This window comes from Anabas testudineus, chromosome 7 (assembly GCF_900324465.2).
Source record: "Anabas testudineus chromosome 7, fAnaTes1.2, whole genome shotgun sequence".
Lineage (NCBI taxonomy): Eukaryota > Metazoa > Chordata > Actinopteri > Anabantiformes > Anabantidae > Anabas > Anabas testudineus.
Window position 1 is genome coordinate 19484663 of NC_046616.1, and position 25238 is coordinate 19509900.

The following is a 25238-nucleotide window of genomic DNA, read 5'->3' on the forward strand; positions in this document are numbered from 1 at the left end:
GGATTAAATGCTGTTTTCCACAGACTAGATAGTCGGGTGGTCACAAATACCTCAGTGTTAATATATTTTGCATTCACCAGCAATGGTCTGCTATAATAACAACATTGTTATGGGCCATGAGTAAAACTACATCTAAAATATTCATGATGTTTAATATTGTCACATAATCATGGAGGGTAAAATGGTATATTGTATCATTTAGAAATAGGAGTTGGAAGACTGATACAAACTAGCCACTCATCTGTGTGATCACATCCATGCATAGACTTCACGTCGCGGTCATTTGACATGTAGTGTGTAAAGATGAATTTGTTAAAAACTTTTTACCTATGTTCAGAATGCGTATTCTATACTGTAGTACAATGAGCTATCCACTCTTCCAGAAATGACCACAGGTTGAGAAGGGATCATCTCAGGAATGAGAGGGTGGGGCTCGTTGCAGAGCTTCACAAAGCTATCCAAAGTCCCCTAATTAAATCGCCCATTCCCATGTAGCGTGGAAGCTAGCGGCTCGGCAGATGTAGCGCCATGTTAAACTTTATGTTGCTTGAAAATGGCTTCCGCTCCAAGTGCATTTGAGGCAGAGATAGTTTGACTGTAAAATGATGTGTTTTATGGCACCGTTATCAGGGCGATATTCCTTAAAGATGCAGCGCTGCACACTGTGGCATTTTCCATCTGCAGGAAGAAGCAAATTGATATGAACAGATCAACAGAGCTATGCCCTTCTGGACGTCCTTGGCACCATACTTGGCCCTGAAATTGATTTCTCTCCATATCTCCAATGCCAAAAACCTCTCATTCAGAGATTTTATACTCCCACTGCTGACACATTTTGCTCAGGTTTGGAGAGGGTGTACTGTTGGAATGTCATTCATTTCCTCCCACATTTTTTTTCCACACTTTTAAAGTAACCTAATAATGCCGCACTGTATTGGATAGTGGTATTTGTCAGCACTGTGTATGTACAGGTGCATACATGTATGAGCACTTTCTCTGTATGAATTGTCAGGAACAGGGAGATTGCTGTTGATTTAATGGCTGTCGTGCTTGACATTGTGTGTGTTCCACTGTAGTGTTGTGTCCTTCCTTTGCCTCTGCTATAGCAGGTAAACTCTCTCAGTCCAACATTATTTCACGCACTTACACACGTGCGCACACATACACACATATTGTGCCTTGGCTATACTCCATTAGGTGGGCTGTGTCTTAAACAGGAGGCTGACGTCACTGCTTGGCTGGTGAATATAGAACTTGTTGTGTGTACGTGCTTGTGTGTGTGTGTGTGTGTGTCTCTGTTTGCGTGTCTCCGGTCTCTGTTTTTTTCTCAATGTCCTTATTGTGGCTCCCAGGAGACCCCCCCTGCACACCTCCACACACCCTGTTCTCTGTATTTGTGTCCTGCTGGATTATATTGATCAGCCTGTGAAAGCTTGAATGCCTGAAGAGGAAGACAGAGAGAGAGAGAGTTTGAGAAAGGGAGGATGGAGAATGGCATTTGTGTCCCCATATCTGTTTTTCAATTTATGTTTGTTTATATTTGCTCATGTGATCCAGCTCTATTCCTCTTTGAGGTACCAACTTTAGATCTTACATTTATCATTCTCGTAGTGAGCCAGTAGTATTGTTGCTATGGACACTGTGAACTGTCTCTACGTGTTATTCCTTTTTTACAGAAGCCATCAATGAAGATTTATAGGCAGGATATCATCATGTTAATACCTATTTTGTAAACCTTCCAGGTAAATGTCAGATTCCCAACAAGGGTGCACAGTGAGCACACATAACTCGAGTCATCAACATGTTGTATCTACGTGGCTGTTACAATCACAACAGTTGAATTTTTATCATCTTTGCAATACTGCTGTGTGTGTGTGGTTGAGAGATTGATATAAATTTGGGCATGTACAGAGATGCACAGGGAGGTGTGAATGGAGGCTCCACACTGCTACTGTTCAGACCCTCCCTCAGGGCAACGCTGATGTCATCTAAGCTTCTAGCTACACAACACAATACAATGTTGGTACTATCAACATACGCTAGTTGGATCAGTTGTGATTGCTGTGGGAGGTTGGAATTCCTCCCATAGATCTGATGGTCTTTCTGCTGAAATCTGGCTGAACTCCTAAACCTTGAGGATATTTTTTTCTTTTACAAAATAAGGTAGAACAAAAATACAGAAACACCAGCATGAAGAATCAAGTGACTCCATTGTGTTGTCTGGGTGTTTGTTTGTTTGTTTTGTTTAAACACCACTACAATGTCCTCAGTGGGAACCCGATAGAAAGAACACAACACATATACATTCTGTTGTATTCTACAGTATATAACGGATAAATAGTGGCTCTGTAGACATGACATGCTTTTGCTGGCATTGTTTCAGACCACCTGCCTCGCAGAGGGCAAGGTCAACGCTAATCACTGTTTACATAATGAATTTGCCTGATCACATGGCCCTTCCATCCTAATGACACAAGTACAAAATGCCATATCATACTTTGCTTCATAATATCCCATCAATGCACAAATGACATCCTCTGTAGTGATTAAGAAAGCCTTGACACATGGCTAATGTTGTTATCATGCTGTTCAAACCACTGGGAGGCCATTTGTGTCTCATTGATAGGGACATTGACATCCTGGAAGGCACTGCTCCCATCAAGAAAGAGATGCATTATGGGATAAAGGCAATTGCAGAAAATTAATACATTATCAGCAAAGAGCGTTCCTGGTTCACAAATAGATGCTGGGACCTAAATAATCATAAAAAGTTCACCCTAAGTCTTCATCGTACCTTTAACATATAACATGCAGGCAATGACAAAATTCTGCCTTGGCCTTCATTTTTTGGTTATTTGTGATACACAAACTGCTGCTCGGGCTTTTTCTGAATTCAAAAACGACCACACATCCTTTTCTTTTTCTTTTTACTTTAAGCTCCAGCAAATGGTGAATGAGGCACAAAACAAAGAGTCCTTTGAAGAACAAAGTGAACCTGCCACACACAACAACTGACTGGAGACAAATCCTATCGCAAAGATTGCATGCTTTCAAGACAGGGGAGGGAAAAGCATCCCTAACAACAAAATGATATAAATTACCACTGTTATGGTCTATACGGTTCAATTTAATGTGCTTGTAATGATAAATTATTTTGGTTATGAATCTAAAGTGGACCTGAGTGCAGTCGGAGCAGCAGGACTGTTAGAACAATTGCAGCTGTCTCCCAGGGCTGTGGCCATTAGTCAATAAATTAGAAAGTAATTAGTTTCTGCTTCTGTGGCTCTATTTGAAGCGCTTCACACAGGTGTAATGAAAATTTATTGGAGCTGTTGATCTGGAGGAGAAAAGAAAAGTAGAGGATTTGTAGCTTGTGATTGTAATGCAGGATTTCCATCTGCCTTGCTTCTTTTTCGCTTGCTGTGAAAGGCAAAGTGAGCCACAGTACAGTACAGTGAGGTTTGTCTTCAGTGTGTTCTGAGTTTTATCAACAGGCAAAATAGCTAGCAGCTATAAATGTTGTCTTTCATGTTGGGCTACCTACATTACATTTATAGAATATTTAGATTTAGTGATAAAGAAAGCACTAAATGTCCACCCTTGCGTCATAAATGCTGCAGCTCCGTCAAGGAGCAAATTTGACCTGTGGAATATTCACACATAAAATATTAGCAAGATTATATTTTCTTCACTGTAATTTCTTAGTGCCAAAGCCAAAGAAAAAGACAGCTAGTTCCCTGGACTGTCTGTTTCATTCTGATTCTCTGTGTTTTTTGACCAGTGGGCATCTTATTGCCCTTTGTTCCTCGTACAGCGCACCATTTTTTTTCACCGTCAATTGACACACAGTCCATGTCTTCTCATTTCTACATAAAAAAGGGAGAATGTCAGGCTTAAGCCATCAGGTTTACCTAATTAAACAGACCCACATTTCTTTTTCATGCCATTGTGTGCGGATCAAGGCAGTCACACGAAGCTTTTGTTGGCAGACAACATCAAGGCAATTTGTTTTGTCTGGTGGAATGTAAGGTCAACTGGAGAGGGAGAACAGAAATTGGAAAATGCTCTTACAACTGTGATGTCAATGAATGGCATGAAAGACAGACAGAGGGAGGGAGGATCCACAGCGGCACATGGGTAAAAAGAAAAATTAGAGGTGAAAGAGACTTGAGGCATAGAGAGAAGGCAGGAAGGAGATGAAGAAACGAGCACAGACGTCAAGTTGGTAAAGCCACAAGAGAGACGGAGACATACAGAGGAAGAACAGAAAGGAGGGGGAGTGGAACAGAGACAGGATGGACGGATGGATGAGGACAATGAAGCAGATCGGTCCGAGCCCAGGCTACAGTCAATTAGAATAAAATTAGCTGGACCTTGGCAAAGGCTAGGGCGCACAGTAGGGCATGAAGCGAGGGGAGGAGAGGTGGGAAGGGGCAAAGGGGGAGAATATCCTGGTGATTAAAACCAAATGATTAGTGGTGTGCAAGGGAGAGGGCTGGAGAGCTGGGGTCACATGAGCCTGGAGGGAGAGAGAAGGTCTAATAGTAATGAGGCCAACCTTCCCTCTCCTCGTTGTTGCCCTCCCCTTCTCGCCCTCTCACCACCCCTTACCTTCCTTTTCTCCTGTTCAGGCTCCTTTTTCTCCTCTAACCATTTTTCTTCATCTCTCGCTGCTCTTTATTTACACATTCTCTCCTTTTCTATCAGTTTTTTTTTTATCTTTGTCTGTCAGCGTTCCTATCCCTGTCTGTGCATCCTGCCTTCCTCTAGTAAACCCTATTACTATCTATTACTGTCTCTTGCCTTTGGCCAAAGCTCACACTAATGCTATTGTTGTGGGAAACAGTTTAGCTTCTTGTGATAAGCAAAGATTTATGAGTAGTTTGTTTATCTTTTTTTTAATCACAAGTGTAGATCTGCAGATGTATGGTAATAGATGGATTGAGCTGCAACAAAAACTCACACACAATACAGGCATCTGCTGCAGATTCACTATCCTCTGCTTTAGTTTTGCTAATGAGGCTTGGTCAGACTGCTCATGTCTGTCTAAAACGAAAATCATCTGTGATGTGAAGGAGTACTTTGGTCATATAATAAGAGCTAGAAAAGTGAAGACTATTCCGTTTTCCAGACTGACGTTTTAAAGAGGAGAGGACAGCAGGTAAAAGTGGTGCTTGTAGGAATCCCCAGAAATGTGTCTCGGTCAATTGGGTTTTGAGTTGTTCCACAAGAATCAGGTTGCTGTCATCCACAGATGTGATCTTGTATGAGTCCTAATCTTGTTGGTATATGTGAGTACTTGCTTGTGCATGAGTCAAAATGTGAGTGTGTGTGTGTGTGTGTTTATCAATGAGCCCTTCACCTTGCCATGTTTAATGGCCAGAAGCAGCACCATTGATGCATTTTCACTTTAGGCATAAAATCACAGCCTAGAGGAGTGGTGGTTTGTGTGTGGGTGTCTGTTTTTCATGCTGTCCACTGCTTGCTACACCTTCTGAAGCACCTCATTCATTACTACTTTATTCTACCTTTACCTAACTGTCACTTCACAACATTTTAAAACCCCATCTTCATTTATTCTAAGAAATCTGACCTTTCCTTTTACTTATTACAGTAACAATCCTCTTTCCTCAGCTTTCTCGTTCCACTTATGTTGCATCTTACCTCATCTTGTCCTCTCTTTTAATCATTCACAGCTTACATTCACATCACATCTTTTTCAAGGCACTTTCTCTGGCTGATCTTTGTGTCTTGGGTCTATCTTGTGAGGCCCTCTCATGTCTTCCTCAACTTTTTTATGACTGGGAAAAGCTTTTACTAGAAAGGACCCATACACACACTCACCTAGAGGAGCAGTTAATCAGGTTCTTCTTGTGACGTCTGTCACGAATAGGTAGAGATATCATTGTGTCCTATTCCATGGAGGCAGCCGGGGTAATACGAATACACTGCAAATCAACAGCCAACTTAGTCTGGATCTGACAAGAGAGAAATCCAGTTCCTAGTTGCTACTTCAAGCCCCAACTTGCCTTAATTATAAAGCTTTTCAAGCTCCCCCAAATTAGATTTGTCTTACTGTGGTGCACTACTTTCTGGCAAGTCAGTATTTTCATTACAAGACAGTTTTTTTTGTTGTTGTTGTTGTTTGTTTTGTTTTTTTCTAAAGTGTCCACTGTCTCTTCAGTGCACCCTCCACTCCAGTCTCTTTCTTCTTTGCTCTTTCCATCCATCTTTCCATCATATTCTCTGCTTCTGTCTCAGTGTCAGTTTATTTTGCCACTCATCTGTAGCTGAGCTAGATTTCCTCTGCAGAGGTGCAGAGTACAGTATGGCTGTCAACCCTGGAGGACTGTGGAAGATCAGAAGACATGTCAGAAGTCTGGTGGGTCTTTTCCTCACAGACCCTTCTCAGTTATGTGGTTGAAGCCCATAGAGAAAGAGCAAACACAGCCCTAGGTCCAGGCCACAGGTCAGGAGCCACGGGAGACAGGGATGGCTCTCACTGCAGTCAGACAGACAGGCTCAAATAAAGAGATCTATCCACAGGGTGGGTTGGTTGGTTGGCGAGAGAATGTAACTGTGTGTGTGTGTGTGTGTGTGTTCCATGGTAAAATGGCAAGAATCACAGGCAGCTGCATGCACAGAAGGGGAGAGAGAGAGAAAGAAGTGACAAATAGACTGTAGTTTATGTGACCATTGTTTGAGTTGCCAAATTGCTCTGTTGTTGGCCAGTGATTATCTGTGCTACAGAAAACCATGATGAGCTTTCAGTTTAGAGAACATCAGAGAGTGGGAAGCGTGAAGCAAATGAAGGCCTTCTCTGTTGGCTCTCCTGTAATGACTTAGCAAAACCAGCACACCTGAACAGTCATAGAACAGTGTGACACATAAGGCCCGGGGACCTGTATCACTTTAAAACAAAAAAAGGAGAAACAGAATAAAACAGCATACATCTGCTGCACAGCCTTCTATGTGTTGTACTGTATTACAGTGCCCCGGAACGGCCCACAGTCAGAGCAGAGTTGCGGCAGATTCAGCTGGCTGTAGAAGACAGTGGACAGGAGACTTGGTCAAGTGGACGACAGTGAGGGTCACAGGATCCCCTGGGGAAGAGATATCCCAAAGGGGGTGGGCAGATGGGGTCTGGAATGAGAGTGTTCTCAGACAGGTGGATGGCTGTCACCCTCATTTCGCCACCGCCAAGAAGCAGGTGGCCTCTCCCCCCTCCTCTTCCACTCAAGGGTCACCTTCATATGGCACTGCTTTCCCCTGGGTCACACCCCATCATATATACACTGTATACACACACACACACACACACACACACACACACACAGACACCAGTGGTTCTCATACAGCATGACTCTCAGTCAGCCCCAGCACCTGGGGACTGGGAGCGTAAACAGTTGCTGTCAAGGTTGAACCCAGGTGTTTCATTTCCATTAAGGCCCTCATCACACTCATAGCCTCCTCCCTCTGACTTTAGTCATAACACAGACGGAATAGTCATTAAATTTCAGATTACTTTCTCTTTGCCTTTGTAGATGTTGAAATGCACAGGGTCTATTTTGGATGTCTGTCTATGAAATAATTATCTCCCAGCTCTCTGCCCCCGACATCTTCAAAAGAGGATGTTCCATTGATGATTTTTGCCCTACATCATAGCTTTGCTCTTGCCGTGACTCTAAAACCCAATATAGCGTAATTAAACTAACAAAGTGACATCAATAAAGACAGAAGTGCTCTGTAATTACAGTCTGTGCTAGGACATCATAAGCAGACAGTGTCATCACCCTAACGAAGGAAATAAATCGATGGCAGACAGACAAAGCCCAGCTTTACGATCCCCTTCTCCTCTGACACACAAAGCCAACCATAAACACAGGTAAGGCGAGAGTTTAATAGCAATCTTAAAGTTGCAGAGGCCACTAGCTTGTCTTTACTGCTCCTGCCCAGAAATACAATGGGTACCTTGACACTTTCACCACTCCCTTCCTCTCCTTCATTAGTTGTGTTTCTCTCTGCTTCTCTTTGCCTTTTCCCTTCTTCTTCCCTCCTATGTGGTGTCTAGTATCCTCATCTTCTGGAGACACATGAATGGCAGGCCTCCCCCCCTTAATAACTGTGTATTCCAATTCGGACACGGACAAAAACAGACACACATACGTATATAAACACACGTATACAAATAATATCTTGCAGGATTCAACATTGGCATTATCGCTTAGCCTCTTTCTGCAGAGTGGACAGCAAGGCTAAATGTCAGGGGAAGGTACTTAATTCCACATGCACACACATGCATATAGGCACACTCAAAAACTCAACACAGACAAGACACCCAACACCGATAGTGTGTGGAGTGTGAGGCTAAATGTCAAGGGATGATGTCAATTTGCATGATTGCTTCCAGACGTAGTTCATCACAGTGCCAACACCGACCAGATCAATGTCTTGTCGTCCTCCAAGAATTTAGTAGAGTAGGACAGTAGAGCTCTAGCAGAAGCAAAAGCCCATGTTTGCTTGTACATGTGAGTGGGGTGGAAGGGTCTTCTAAAAGTACAAAGCCCATCATGTCTCTCGGCCTTTTGTTTTTTTAGTTCTGACCCATTTTTCTGAGAAATAACTAGTATAAACTCACAATAAAAGAAATAAGAAAGGTACATAAATATTTCTCTATTAGTATCTGCACAGCTGAGATTAGTTCTAACTATATTCAGTTCTGTATAAACATTTGTCACACATTCAACGTGGTCCCAGGTCGATCGTAGTGGATCTCTCTCGGCTCTCTTTTCCTTTATACTATACATCATGTATTCAAAGAATCCCTTCAGAAAAGAAATATGAATGACTAGTACAGGTAACTGTACATACTGTACCATTCTGTTGAATAAAACCGAGTTCATCCTAAAGTGCATCTGTCTTTGCCAGGCCCTATATGCAGTGTAGAAGCAGAAGCAAACTCTTTGCCTTGCTGTGGCTGTTACCTTGACTCCCCTCAATTCTCACTGCCTACTTGCTGAGCTGACTGATGAGCAGACCCACTGGTGTGTCAAATATGGGGGAAATAGTCAATCAGCTAGACCGGTGTGACAGGCCTGCGTGCTGCTATAGTTTGGAAATGCTGCTGCAGGAAGTGTGTAAAAGTCATGGTCTGTGCCAGACTGAGGATAAACATTTTACAGATTTGGAATAGGTGGGTAACACCTCTTCCATCTCTGGGAGGCATGGCTAGATGCTCACTGCAACTGTGTTCAGTCCACCCCAAGCAGTGTGGGTATTATTATGCCATGTCTGCTGTCATTCCAGCCATGCTTGAGTGTATCTCTGTCAATGTACACAGCAGTTATGAGCGTGTGCTGGAGTATGTTTTAAAGAAAGAAAAAGGAGGGAGCAAAGAAAAGACAGAGAGAATATTTGTGTGTGGATCATTTATGGAGCAGAGAGTGTTGATGTGATTTAGTGTGTGGGAGCTCCATGGGCCACTGAACTTGGAAAATGAGAAGGCAGAGGTGGCTGTGATTAGAGGTGTGCCTTGCTGACTACTTTATGAGTGTATTCAGATGTGTGTGTATATGCGCATGTAGATGGCTGTGGGAGTCTGTAGCTGGACGAGGGCAGATAAACATTGCGGCACACACACAGTCTATCATCATCATTGTCTGGGTAAAGCATCAGTGTATATAACCAGGAGAAGCAGAGTTGATATACCCTCTGCTGCGCTTAGTCGTGCTGCGTGTGTTTGTATGCCTCCGAGGTCCTGGCTCCAGATGATGCATCAGAAACTGAGTGGACTGATCCCAGACATGTGCCGAGGCGCCGAGGTCAGGGGTCACCACATAAACACATAACCCACAGAAATAGAGTACAAGAAAGTGTCTGGGCCTTTGGGAACACTTGACTAACACTTTCACTCATTAAATCATACACTAGCCACAACCTCTCAGCCTCAGCTCTCCTATCAGTCATTCTCCCTGAATTCCTTTTCCTCTTCTGTTTACCTCCATTCTGCTATGAATGAGTGAATTCTTAGCATGCACCATTTAAGCCATTTAAATTTTCAATTTATATTCCAACTTGATAAAACAGTTTAAGCCAGACCTCCTATTTGCAAATCTGTATTGTCTATAATAAATACTATCACATTTACAAACATCTGATCCTGTTCAGCAGTGTTTACTAGAATGTTACATGATTATCTGTGTTATTGCGATTTATTACTAAAAAAACAGAGTAGAGATTGCTGAATATCCACTAAATTTCTAAAATGATTTCTACTGAATTTTATTTTTGATTGCTAGTAACTTAGGAATAGTCAGTAAGCAGTTTATTAATATGATTTAGTTGTTGGGGATAAGACTTTTCAGTCATTATATGCAGTATTCTACTACTTAGACTTTTTTGTTTTAGTTATTGACGTTGTTTTTTAAATGAATAGCTTCAAATGGTCGTATTGTTGTTTCTTTTTTGCCGACATTTAATGCTTTAGTGCTCATTAATCAGCTGTAGTTGCTGGTTAGATGTTGAACACGATGTAAAAATAGAATTTAAAATCCACTCGTTGGGAGGCACGGCTTTGTATTTACTCATCCACACGCGTCATTTTCCCTTTTATCTCACATCAAGTCCGTACATGACACAGTAGGTTCCCCTGTTGATTTTCTGTATACTCAATGTTCTGGCACTGGTTGTGTTTGCGGAGGCGAATCACAGTGTGTCAGTGTTTGTGTAAAATCCCCACACCAAACACAGGGATCAGAGAAGAAAGCCAGCGCTATACCGTGAACTTCATCCTGGAATCCAATCCAAGCATTACTGCGGAGGTGGCTTGGTCTCCAATATGTTTAGTGTTACCTCAAGACCGTATCAGCTCTGCAATGCAAGCAATGCCTGAAATTCAATTCGATCTGCATGACCACCATCACTTGACCATGGCCGATGTTCGTCCTTCTCCCCTTCACTCTCTATCTGTGCCTGAGCTGCCGCTGAGCCCAGGGCTCCAATTAATCCCATGATGCCTGGCTGTGGTTGGTATGGTGACCAGACAGGGCACAGAGAAAGCTGTGATTCCCAGGTGAAAGGTGAGATAGACTTTCTGATTCGCTCCAGCACCCAGATAGAGTTACAGCTCAATTTCAACCTCTCGCCCTCACTGGTCTATCCTCATGACTAAAATAGAACCCAGGAATAGGAGAGGAAGAACGCCTTCTTCTTTTCTTTCTCTGTTTCCCTGTTTGTCTCCCTCCCTTTTCTCACTTTTTCCCACTCCATCTTTTCAACTCCACCCCAACCTACTCCATCCATCATTGTGCTGATGATTTTTGTGACAGAAAAGACTCTGAGATATGCTTTATAGCATGGTCAGCTTGTAAAGTAGCACTTTTAACTCCACAGTTCTATCACACTTTAGAAAGTCGACTTTTTGTTTGACCTCAATAGCTCTTTAAACATTTCTCTTTTCAGTTGTTCCTACTGCTTGTGCTTTGTTCTTTCACTTTTTTTGTGGACAAGGCAGGATTTGTGAATTAATCATAAGTGGTTCAATAGTTGGCCTGAGCTGTGCTCTGTCACTGAGGGATCAATAGGGGAAGGTTAGTGGCACTGTTGTGGCACTGCTCTAGAAGAGAGACAAGGAGGGCCATGTACAGGTGATGCATAAGTTCACTCTGGCATGAGCCATGATGGGGACGATAGTCTGTCCTTGCCCCAACCTGTCTCTGTCCTCTACAAGGTCCTGATGTCATCGCCATTATCATCTAGGGTTGTTTAAAGTTTTGAAAAAAGAAAAAAAAATCTTTACTTTGAAGAAAAGAATAATGTGCACGTTCACATAAAGTGAGAAAGTTTGGGTTTGGCTTTTAAATCATCCATCTTACAACTTGTCTCCTTCTTATTGCCAACACTTTTAAGACAAGTGAGCGACTTGGCCCCTGTTACTTGTTCAATGTTGCAGTAGTAAGAAACTAGTACAGAGGAATAACAATCTTTGATCGTCTCCTCTGAATTGGGCCCTTGAAAGTACATGACCACATCATTAACAGTGGCTGCTTCTTCTGTTAAAAAGAAAGCAAGCCTGTTGTTACTAATAATATAAACCTGACCTTTTTGTGCCGCAGTCTAGTACCACTTACATTTAATTGCATTAGTATTTTCTTACCACAAGAAAATGTAAGCTGCTAAAACAGCAACTTTACCCCATGAAATAAAATAAGGCTGCATGCATTTCCCCGTGGTCCATGCATTATTGAAAATACAAAAGCATCCTCTTTACAAAGTGTCATAATAAGGCAGTGCTACAGGGCTTAAGCCTGCACATTCACGATGCACACAGCATGTAGTTGTCAGCAGGTGCCAGGCTATCGAGAAGCTTCATTCTGATGGCACCCTTATTTACAACGCACTGAGACACACCATGGATGATTTGTGAAGATTAGCGAAGAGCATGTGAGCTATGAATCATGTGTCTGTAGTCGCCGTTTCTTAGTAAGCATATGCATGCCGACTAAAGGCTGAAAATAGCATTCAGCACAAATATGAAGTCTTTTGAGCATGTAGTTGAAAGTCATCAGCATTTCAACCCAGTTAAACATATTATATGCGCACACCCATACAAGGACGGTGTATATTTCAAATGAATAAGAAATGTCTTGACAGCCAAAACCTTACAAGCACTGAAATTCAAATTCCGTGTCACCTAAGCTGTACATCAAAGCTGCACATTAGCCTCCTCTGCTATGTGTGTATGTGTTGACACAGAGAATGGAGCGGTGAAACCAGTGTATGACATGGCTATTTGTAAATAACGTCCCAAACTCATCCACTGGCAGGAGCTGAGAGCTTTAAGTCTGAGTAGTGATGGCAGCCTCCCTGAAATGTGCATGAAACTGGCTTAGCATTATCAGCACAACATCACTGCCAGTCACCAGCCTCCCTCTTATTCTGCCAGGCTGCTGTGGACCAGATAAGAGCAACACCACCCTCCTCCCCTACTGCTTCCATCCGCCTTATGTTGTCCCCAAACAATCCACCCACCCTCCCACACCAATTCACCCTTATCCTCTTTACAAGGTCTTATAGGGACAGAGACACTGATGTGTAGCTGCAACTGTAATTTATATTCTTTGTAAATTGTCTGTGATTTTTTCATTGAGATAAGTGCGGGGGTAACATCTGTTTTGTGCTGGAAGGCAGTGGGCCGGGGCCTGAGTTCTGTGGCAATCACCAGCAGTATAGATAGAGAGAAAGAGAGGAGGCACATGATCTGTCTTGCTATACTGAATTACAACTCCAGGGGCCCAACTATTTAGGTGAACACATTGGGTAAACAAACATTGTGCTCCATCTGTACAGCCTTGGAGATCACTACGTGATGCTATGTTTGGAAAACTTAACATGATTCACCTCAGTCAAATTCATATCAATAGATGCAACTGTTTTCTTTTTAAATTATTTTCCTTTTTATAGATGACCAGGACTTGACAGAAACAAAAGATGAACATGTTAGAGAGAAAGAAAGTTGATGATGATGTTACATAACTTCCAGCTGACTGACTCGCCACAATACCCTTAACTCCATTAATTACCATGTATAGTTAAGCATTCATGTGGAGGTGCTTAGGCCACTCAGGACTAGAGTAGTGAGAACTGTGGACATCGCAGTGACCAAGCCTCATTGGCAGTCAAAGAGGAGGGCGACCTGCGGCTTCTCGACATACGAACACTAGCGAGGGAGTTGGAGGGGTTCAGAGCAGCGCAGACGATGAATCTCAATCCTGAAACCATGGCAGATTTACATTTAAAGTAGTTTTAGCGAACGCCCCACTTCCTGATGCATTCTTTGGCAGGGCTGAAGGGAGCGGCTTATCTGCGAGTCATCAATTGCATGTGATGCGTTCAGATAGGAGCTCCGAACGCAGAGTTAGCACCTTTATGCTCACACACCCCGCTCAAAGATGATGTGCCATTTAATAGAGCACCACTGCTTGAAGTATAATTACATTACACCTGAAAACAGTCTTGCTCGGGAACCTGCACACGTGTTCTAACGCGCGTGACCTATGTTGTACCTGTGATTGACAGAACCAGTAATTACTAGCATTAGTATGTTATTGTTGTTCTGTTGCTGTTCTTGCAATTAATGCTATCCTTACATGGACCAGCAGGGTTATGAGAAACTTGGCAGGTATATGTACATGTGCGTAAGTGCTCAGGGGCATATTTGAGCCTTGTATTTATACTTAAAAGAGTTGGTGTGTGACACAAAAAATAGGTGTGTGTGTGTGGGGGTGTTTGAATGAGTAGTAGGTGTGAATGTGTTTGTTGACACAGTGGGGTAAAGGCTGAGATGGCTGAAGGCTCTGATGGGTAATTGAGAACAGCAGGTGGCACCTCCCTCCTGAGCCACTTCAGGCCCCAACTAGCTCACCCTCCGATCTTCAAAGCCCCCCAGCTCTCCTCTCCTCTCCTCTCCTCTTCTCTCTTCTCCTTTCCTCTCCTCTCCTTTCCTCTCCTCTCCTCTCCTCTCCTCTCCTCTCCTCTCCTCTCCTCTCCTCTCCTCTCCTCTCCTCTCCTTTCCTCCTCTCCTCCTCTCCTCATCTCCTCTCCTCTCCTCTCGGCTGCACTGCCAGTTGAGCTTTCTGGGGAGAAAAACAGCATGTATGTTATTAATCAAACCCAGTGCATCATGGGGAATAGGGCAGAGTGAGGAGAAAGGCTAGAGCCCAGCTATTACTGCTACACTGAAGACAAAATATTTCATTCTTTGTAAGTCTTTTGAGAAGAATACATCCAGAAACACATATTCTGTACCATTTTGACCTGAAATGCCAATTAAAATGCTGTAGGCTTGTCTTACCCTTGAGCACACTTACAGTTGAGTAGTTTTTAGTCCGGTAATACACTAAGAGCTTATTTCATGTTTTATGAGTAATATATTGGCTATATAATACTACAATTCTTTTTGCTGCTCTGTGAAATGTTAATATTTGCCAAAAACTTGTATGCACTTACACACTAAGCCCGGTTGTGTTCTGCATAAATATAATGTTAAGTGAAGTCAGGACATTTAAAATTTCCATTGCTACGTTTTCTCATAACACTTTAGGATGATTCACCAGAGCTGTGGATTCTCCTCACTGATCCCTGTTGGAACAGGAGAATCTCTCACACTCACACAGATTTGTCGCTCTCTGTTTGTCTGCTTTAGCTTTTTCCTCTTTTCTCTGTTGGTGCCTATAGGCCTTTAGACAGTGAAGCTGAGCCTGCGAGCAGTGTTTTGCCTGTCTGTGGGCCAAGGCTCCCCTGCTTGGCTTTGTTATCCATGCTGAACACGTCACCAGCCTCATAAACCCCCCCACCCTCCCCTGACTTTTTCAAATGAACAAATCTGATTGAGCGAATGCCATTACCTGGGTAAATGAATGATTCCTAAAGGACTGGACAAGGCCTAACACCACCCTGAGGGTAAAGCTTATTATCGCTGTAAACTCCAAAGAGGAGAGAGGCAGCTGTGGCGCTTGTGTGCACTTTGTCAGAGGCCTGTATTTCCATATTAATCTGCCACATTTAGGCATCTGAGACAGAGCGCCTCCTGTCATGCTTCTTTGATAACAGAGCAGTTAGATTTTCCCCCTCATGTATAAATATGTATAATTCCGATAAGATTAATTGAACCGCCTAAGTATACAGTGGTAGGAGATGAGTGGGAGAAAGAGAGACAGCAGGATGGAAAAGAGAAACATTAAGTTGCTAAAGCATGCATTTTAAACTGGCCTCTGCCTCAGACCTACTCCAGAGTGGGTGCCTGCTCCCTCCTCTGGGTCCAGAGTGCCTTGAATTGAAAATAGCATCTAGCTAACAGTCCCTCAAAAATAGCTGAGCGAATACGTTTTTGTGCCGAGCTGATAAATACGGCATGGAGCCTCTGACACCGAAGCCTCACCCCAATTTCCAGTGCTCTGGAGGAGATCAGATAGCCCCGTGTCATTTGATTTTCTGCCTTATCTCATCCGCGCCCATCTTTTTGTCTCACGCAGGGCTACATTTTAAGAAGCACACACTCCTTGTGTCTTTTGAAGGACAAAACCCAGAATGATATTGAAACAAATAATAGGATCACACTGCTAGAGAGGGCCATCCCGGTGTTTGATTGACATCAGTTGCTGATGTAGACATGTCAAATGAATGTCCTTCAGGTGACATTTGGGATGCAAATCTGTAGATACACACATTGCAATTGCAGTAATTTGCAAAGTTCTCAGTACACGAGTGCCATTTATGATCACACCTCCACAATTGGTGACATTACAGTTGTTGTAAACTGGAACACAATTTATACTTTGTGTATAATCCATGCAGCCATTGAGCCGCTCCACTTCTCAAAGTGACCAATAAAAATGTCTCTTTAATAGCTGTTTTCTGCAAAGTATGCTGAGTGTGAAACAAGAGAGAGCAGTAAGTGAGTGAGTGAGCAGAAGACAGCAGGAGAGAGGGAGGTGTGGGAGAGTGGAGGTGAGGGATCTTGAGATGGATGAAACAAGAGGGAATGAGAAGGCAGAAGAGGAGCTGAAGTGAGGGAGGAGACAAAGGCATTCCCTGGTGCACAGCTCAGGTTGACTGACAACAAGAAAAGAGAGGAAGGGAGGAGGAAAGGGGAGAAGGGAGATGAGCAAGGACTGTGCACATCAGTGTGTGAGTGGCGTCTCTCATTAGAAGGTGCTGTCAGGGGCCACGGAGGGGGTACTGTAGGGACCCCACCTCCACCCTCTCCTCTCTTTCCACCGGCCCTTTGAGATTCCGGCAGGGGAAATGATTGATGAATGATACCAAGATAAACACGCGCCATAGCCCCCAAAGACAGCCCTGGAAAATGATGCATGCGACGTTATAAATAAACTTTACCCATAAACAACAAAACAATGCAAAACAACAGTTGGGTTTTTAGTTTGAATATGGTTACACAAGACAGAAATCATCCCAGCCGCTCTTTGCTTTGATGAGACTTTTTCTAGCTTTTTCTGTTTCTAGTTTTACATATTTGTGTCTCTGTTTGGGTGTGTGTGTGTGTGTGTGTGTGTGTGTGTGTGTTGTGTCTATGCATGCAAGCAGTGAGCACAAGGCTAACAAGGCTCACCAGCTGACTGGTGAAGCCCACCCCCCCCCTCAACAGTTACACTGCCTCCTCAGCAGCTTGGGCAGGCGGCTTTCCCACTCATTCACTGTGTGGCACCAAACACTGAGGCAAACCTGTTCTCATTTGGGAGAACTCCAGATCATAGCAGCTGTGCGTAATGCGTTGCATGCGTGTGTTGGAGGAGTGCAAGAGTGCATGGGAAACTAGTGTGCATGGTGACATATGTATGACTTCATGGCCGCTGATACATGGGCACACACAAATACAAATACACACAGACAAAACCATGTTCAAGAGCTCACTAATTGTGGAGTAATTGATAAATGTTTTATGCAACACTCTCTGCTAATGTTAACAGTGAGCGCCAAATGCCTCTGTTACAAATCGAAGTGGAGAGGCAGATAATCATCAAATAGTTACATTATATCATTATGAGTCTACCGGCTGAGGTCTGGTGGAGGGAGAATGAATTATGAATGGAGTGTTAGGGGGGATCTTCTCTTCCCCCTTAGGGACTTTCAACACCACAACTCATTTAAGTTGTATGAATGGATGATAAGGAAGGAAGCCCCCCCCCCATAACACACACACACACGCCACACTGGCCTTCATGTAATTTACTCTGTGAGAAGGACTGTCAGTTTAGCTGCTCGCAGCACACACACTTCTCATTGGGAGAAATGCATGCTGAAGGGTGCTTTGTTCATTGTCAAACTGTGCATACCAATGGTGAAAAACACCATAAAGAAGTCTTGTCATCTAAGTCACTTGTGCATTTGCTGCCTGGCACAGACTCATGTTGGGCCTCTTTGTACATCTCGAAAATGAGTCCCCGAGCTATGCTGCAGCTTTGCCTAAAAATTCTTCTTATCTCATCTCATCTTTTTCTCTTTTGCTCTCTCTCGCTCTCTCTCTGTCCTGTCTCCACGGATCCAGGCCGCAGAATGGGTCGATGATATTATACAATAGGAAGAAGGTGAAGTACAGAAAGGATGGCTACTGCTGGAAGAAGAGGAAAGATGGGAAGACCACACGGGAGGATCACATGAAGCTGAAAGTGCAAGGAGTTGAGGTGAGTGGGCTGACAAGAGTTTGGATTTAGAGGGAAAGAGGCTGGGTGGGGGCATGGGTATGGGGCGGGTGAGAGCCAGCCTTCACCCTGACACAGACAAACACAGGTCTACAGTGAGCTCTCCCCTGGCTGTAATGGAGACAGTCACATGCTGCAGTTGGCCTGTGTCTCTAAAGAGTCTCACCGAGAAACAATGCAGCACAACAATAGTTTTCCCTGGGAAGCCAGTGGAGTGGAACCGATTGTTTGTACCTTATTAAGGCTCTGGATGTTGCCTTTGCTCCAGAGAGCCTACATTAATCTTGCTGGCTCAAAGCAGTACTGTGGAGCTAGTGTTCCCTCCACCCTCCCTCAAGTCACTACCCATACCAGCCGCTGCCATAAAACGCCCAGTTGTATCTGTCCTTGGCTCACCCTGGCTCAATTTTGCTCAACCTGAGGTGGTGGTAATGCAATATTGGCAGTGGCTGATTTATCAGCAGTCCCATATATGAGACTAGTCAAGTTTCAGCCCCAAACTCCTTCGCTTCCTTTGCTTTCAGTAGTGTTGTAGTTCTGGTTTGGTAACACAAACACTGATGCCAAAAGCACAGTAGTTGACACGGAGTAGGGGTAGAGAAGTGAGGGCGGGAGAGTTTGGTCTCCCACCTGTGTGTGTGTGTGTGTGTGTGTGTGTGTGTGTGTGTCTGTGTGTGTGTGTTGCGCACACATGCACAAATGTGCACACATAACCACACACCTCAGGGAGTGTTGCTGTGAGTCTGTGTCACACAGTGTGACAAAGACAAAGCTCAGGCATTCTCCCAACAGGGGCTCTGCTCTCTGTTTGTACTCCTCCAGATATTTGTCACTCCAAGAAAATGGCCCCCTCTTTCACCTAGCCAGCTCAGTGTCATCTGTGGTCCTGCAGTGGTCTGATAACCTGTTGGGACTATGCACATCCATCCTTTTTTGACTGTTTTTAGACTGTATTTTTTCGGACACTCCTGGCTTTACAGAAGGTCTAGTCATTCAACTTGTATTAATACATTTATGTGAACATGTGACTGCAGATTATTTAGAGTAATGTCAGTGTGTAGGCTCTGAATCAGTCCCAATGAAAAACATGCAAATATGTAATGACAGGGAGTGGGATCCCTTTGTGATCAGATTTCTTTCAAACAGAAAAGGGCAAGACCAACAGTAAAAAGAACGACAGCAATAATGAATAAGTGAATTTACCATTACTTTGTTGGTGTCCATATGTTTGTCCAGCTTTAGCTCTATCTCGGTTCTAGTCCTATGGTATATTTGTAACAAACATAGATGGCATCATGACTGGCTGCCTATTCTGTTCTAAGGGTGTACCTCCAGGAAAAACCCTGTGACTATGGGTTATTATGTGGTATAGTGGAGAATTAGCTGGCTTTTGAGTGGTAAACATGGCTTGTACAGTTATTACAAGCACCAGCTGTTCCCCCAAGCCAGTCCTAAAGCATCAATGAACAAGTCAGTTAACAGTGTCCCCACATCTACTTTATTTCTGCTTTATCTGCAGTGTAATCAAGACCCGCATCAGTGCATGTGGAAGCACTGCCCACCAGCAGAACACTGTACTGTATGCCACTGTCCTATTTTCAAGCATCAGCATGGGTCAGTGCTCTAGAAAAGCAGTTTTTCTTTAGAGTCATTCGCTCAATTGGCCCATCCCAGCTACTGCATCTTTGGCGCATCTCTTGTCCAGTGATAATGCGTGTTCATCTGCAGTCTTGTGGCTGTTACAATGAGTGAAAAGACACATCGAGCACTGTTGTGGTATAAAAATACCCCCACTTCTATGACTGTCCCAGGATTATAAAAAATAAAACATAAAAGAAATTTCATTGCAATCCCTTTTTTAAAAAGATTGGCTCCTCAGATGAGGAATCAGGGTGATTCCACGGCTGTACCCTCGATTCACCGGATATGCTACATATTGTGCTGTAATGCTCTATGACTTCTCACACCATGGCATGTCTGATGCGATGGATGCCAAGGAATGTGCATCATATGATGCATTGCTGCACCATGGTAGTGTGGGCTGAATTTTAGCTAGACTAAAACGGGTGTAACATACAGTGGAAACATGAAGCATCAATGAAGTTTCCTTAACATTCTAGTCAACACTTGACAGGAGCAATAAGTAATGCACTATTGGCTGTTACAGCACTGTATCTGTATTTGAGGGCCATCAGTAACAATACATATGCAGACGCTCAGTCAGAAACGGTACAGTTGTCGAATCATTAAACCTGTGGTGTGCCGCTGTGCAGTATGGGCGAACTCACACCCACATAAAAACTGATGGCTGTTCACTGAGCTGCTGGCAGTAAATCGCAACAAAGTATGAATTTGTTCATGAGCTCCTATATGTTGTAACCAGTCTAATTTACCAGAGCTAATTGCTGTGTGAGCAGCCGAGCTTGTGTGAGGTGTGTAGGTGAGCTTAGTGGAAAGAGAGGACACAGGCGGTAACTGGTGTAAAACTCGACTCTGGAGCTCAGAGAAATCGGACCACTTACTGCTATTTCATTCACTGTTCATAAACAACAGCCATGCAAATATTGTCCGTGTTGAGTTACGCAGCTGGGAATATATTGTATTGTGTGTTACAGTGCGTACACATACTATGACACCTCATATCCTTGGAGATCTGTGTCACCTAAGCCCTGAAATCAAACACAGAGAGGTGATCCACCACTGGTGTAACCAGCCCATGACATGACCCATGACCCATCATGCTTACTGTAAGCACCTACAGATGACTTGACCTTTACCCCCCGTACAGTAAAAGCGTGAGGCCCCAGGTGAGGAAAAGGGATCTCATTTCTTCTCACTACTGTATTCAGAAAGAGAAAAGAAAGATGGATTTACATACATAATTCATATACCTTCACAAGGCAGAACACAAAGAGTTGACATAAATTAAGCATAACCTCACTTGTTTTACAGGAGATTCTTTACATCACTCATGCTCTGCTGTTGCTGGTCTGATTCCCCAGTCACCCAGTTGCTTAATAGAGGCTCTGTAGTTATTACATGGGCCAGGTTTAGTGCACAGAGTGACAAGTGTTGTGGGCGGTTTAGGCTAGTGATGTTCAGTGGCTCTGTCGAGGGAGAGGCTGTGAATCCAGGAGCGAGGGGCCTTCTGGGGCCTGCGAGAGGCAGCCTAGCATGGCAAGAGTAGATGTCAGCTTATGCTGCCGCTGTCCTGTCTGCTCCGCAGTGCTGGCTCAGCAGCCCGTGTAAACTGAGGCTCTACTCTCTTTTCCCCTCCCTCGCTCTGTCTCTACCTTTTACTCTCTTTGTGTATCTTTCTTCTCTCGCTGTGTCTTCCATTTCTCCATCTTTTAATTGTTCCACTGCATTTTTCATTGTCCCTCCTCTTCTTCTCCTTACTGCCCTCTCTCTCCCCCACTCTTCCTCCCTCCAGTACCCTCCAAGTCCACGCTCCAGATGGACAGAACCTTGAGTTGGGCTGTAATGCTCCCTGTTCCCTAAAATTGGAGCGCAGGGCATGTTGCAGCATTAGCGCTTAACAGGCCGTGAAATAGCAGCCTGCCTTCCTGACGTCTCCCCCATCACTCCAGGTGGATTGGCCAGACGGCTGGATAAATGAGCAAGCAGCACCCCCAGCAACCAGCATGCATTTGGGGCACCTGAGTAGAGATGTCCATCAGTGATTATCTCACCACACCCTGTTCTTGCTCAAGCTGAAGTTTTACATGCACTTCACAGTCACAGCCAAACTTCCATGGGATCCTCGTGACCAGTCTGATGAGGATGTTCAATAGCTGCTGTTAGTCAAGGTCTTAAGTTTCACCAGGTTTTGATTGGCTTTATTCTCCCAAAAAGTGATGTCATCTTAATTCAAACTGTAGGTCTTATAGTATGTATAGCTCTAGCATCCCCTGGCTTCTCTCTGTGAAATAGCAGAGACCTCAAACACATCTGCCTTGACAAACTCCAACTGATCTCCGTTCTGCTTCTTGTCAAGCTTCTATCCCATCGCCACCACCACTTCTGAACTGATTAACTGTTCATGTGGGCTCAACCCCCATCTCCTCCACTCCTCCACCCCTTCTATCCTATCTCCCCATTATTCCTAAGCTTTAATAAACTCCCTCAAACGCAGATCGATTTTCTCTTAAGTGAAGGTGGCAGTGCCTCTGACTTATTTCATTACCACAGGCTAATTATACCGATTGAAATGAGCTTCTTTTCTTAAGGTGTGCTGTGCTTTGCTGCACTGCGCCCCCACACTCCCCAGACTTTAATGCCAATACAGTTCTCTACCAATTCCCTAACTCCCATTCCCGCCTCAGCTCCACCCCACCGTCCCTTCACCCGACTCTCTCGCCCTCCACCACCTATATAATCAGCTGATGCATCCTTAGCCCCTGTAACTCGTCATTTCATGTCGGATCCACCCTAATGTGTGATTTCAACTGTGCAACTGTGCAATGAAGGAAGGTAATGGAGCATGCTGGTGGCTCAATCGCCTCTGTTCATTGATAATAATGAAGACAAATGTCAAAACATTAGTTGCTAATGCTGTAATGGAGTGGATGCTGGTAGATGCACGCTGGATACTACACTGCTTTGGTGTTCAATATCACATGACCTTCAACATTTAACTCCACTTTTGACAAATAGTCTAGCTATTTGTTTTGCAGCACATCAAACATTCAAGGTTTTTGTCCATACAGGCAAACTTATTTATGAAGTCACGTGACTCCTGAGACACAGCTTAATACTCGTACCCTTCTGTTGGCTGGTTAAAACCTGTAGGAAATAAACTATATTCCACAATTTCCCAGCCAACTGGGTGTTAGAATTGCTAAGTTATAAATATACCTGCTGCATATCTATGAAATAGAGTTGTTGTGTTGTTGTTGTGGCTGTATGTGTTTTCAGTGGCAGTGGTATAACTGATTTACAGATGTAGTGGCTGATATCGCCAGATTTCGAGGCCAGATGTGAGAGGGCACTAAACAAACCCCTGTTTCTGAGAGGAGGTGACGCCAGGCATGCTTTCCCTCTTGCCCCTTCTTCAAGTCAACTGTGAAATTAAGATCATATTACTGATACAGGCAATGCTCAGAGCAAAAAAGTTTGTATTTTCCATTTTTATTCAAACTTATAGGCTGTCAGTTAGGCAACAGTCAGTTGCCTGCTGTGTAAAGACAGTAAATCGATTACTGTTTCCATTGTCTTCTCTCCACTCCTGTTATTCAATATTTTTTTTTCTCTGCCTTGGAGCTCACACAGCTACTTCTTCCTTTTTGAATTACCTGATTGTGGAGGTGTTAGGACCAATCTATGTGTGATACTACTGATTTTAAAGAATGGATTCCACGGCTATAACTCCTAACCTTCTGCTCTCACATAGAGTAATAATCAGTGAGTGGCTGTATACAGTATGCAGGGGAAGTGTAGGCTCTAGTTAGTACAGGTCTTCTTAGTTTTCTGGGTATTCTAATGATAAATGTAAACTTGGACACAGAGAATATAAAGACTTTCATTGTATAATAAAGAAGATGTTACAAATTAAATCATAACTAAGGTCCCTATGTTTTTTTAGATATCACAATACATCATATGTAGCCTGGCCAGATACTGGAAACAGGCATTTCTTTTAGTTCTTGTGTGATTTTCTTCGCAGCACAGTAGATTAAAGCAGTGATACTCTCCCCAGTATAATGGCTTAATGGGGGTTGTTATGTTGTTATTAGCAACTGAACCAAAGCTTTCCCACATGATCGCCTTACCCCTAGCATTGGGAGCATCTACTTTACCCATGGTTTTCCTTTAAGCTCACAGTAATTAGTTTTCCTCTCTGACATCTTACAATTGCAGAATCACTCAGCAGCAGTTAAGCCCTCAGTCAGCCTTTCATGCTGACCCTGCTATCACCATTTCAATCCAGCAGCTAGATTTGAGAGGCTAATTTTGGAAAGGGTACTGCAGGGAGTGAATGTATAAGAGACCTGTTAAAAAGCTGTGAATTACTGACTGCTTCCGTAATTCAATTTACCACTTGTTGTCACATGGTGCAGTGTTGTCATGCTGAGGCATCTTCACAGGGGTCCGGCTGTGTAATGTGAAGGGGAAGGAAGATACGTCTCCAAGAATTCACACTGAGAAGTATTTTTAATTTGTTGTGAAGCTTGAGGACTTTGACTTCCATTTACAGACCGGGCTTTATCAAGGCCTCCTACTGCAGTTCCTAAGTTTTCTCCTGGCTCCAGCGAAAAATGGAGAAACTACACATGCCCTTTTTTGTTGCTCTTATGGTAAACACTATGGGCACTTGGCACAAACCCTTTCTGAGGCAGAAGAGGGTTCTTAGCTCTTTGCATGCCAAGCTTTATCCTTATTAAAACTCTTAGTGCACCAAAATGCTGGTGCACCAAATCTTGCCAGCATTTATGTATCTATAACACCAGTACAGCAGAACATACAGCAGATATGCAAAGTAGTGGCAAGAGGTTTGTATAAAGGGTGAAGAAAAAAGAGTGCTGCAGGCAGTGAGCAGGCTTTGCATGACTCTGTGTTTGCTTTTAGTGCGTGAGTTCTCCCTTTGTTTGGTCGCGTGAATGAAACAGAGATCCCTGGGCAACATATGGCCTGGGTTTTATGTTAATAAGCAACATTCACCGAGGCTTTTGCCTTCTACCATTTCTCAGATCCAGTCCAGAATATTCTTCAGAAATTCATACTGCTCAGAAAACACCACTACCAAGTGATTCAGTGGGCAGTATTATCTACTGAAAGGGCCCACTCTGGTCCTGACCTCAAACCAGTGCTGGATTCAGTTGATTCACAGGAGTTCAAAGGAAAGCAAGTAGTTTCAGCATCACTCTTACCCCACCTCCCTTATGTCAGAGCACAGGTCTCTTGCAAAATCTCTGTTTAATGATCTACAACCAGCTTTTGGCTGGTTCACACATTTCTGGGGCATTTCTGTCTACAGGCCAGGACCAAAGGGCAGGCTGAGGTCTGAGTATTGAGTAAAAT

At 43.6% G+C, this 25238-nt stretch overlaps 1 protein-coding gene across 3 annotated transcripts in view; it reads left to right on the top strand.

Moving 5' to 3' along the window:
* The window catches only part of camta1a (calmodulin binding transcription activator 1a), a 263949-nt gene that overhangs the window by 133688 nt on the left and 105023 nt on the right, over positions 1 to 25238 (top strand). For 2 of the 3 annotated variants that reach the window (XM_026367144.1, XM_026367143.1), the window contains exon 5: positions 18065 to 18200. In XM_026367144.1, the coding sequence (XP_026222929.1) occupies positions 18065 to 18200 (136 nt within the window). Of the gene's footprint in view, positions 1 to 18064; positions 18202 to 25238 lie in introns of all 3 variants that reach the window. The other variant, XM_026367142.1, reaches the window with a different exon arrangement.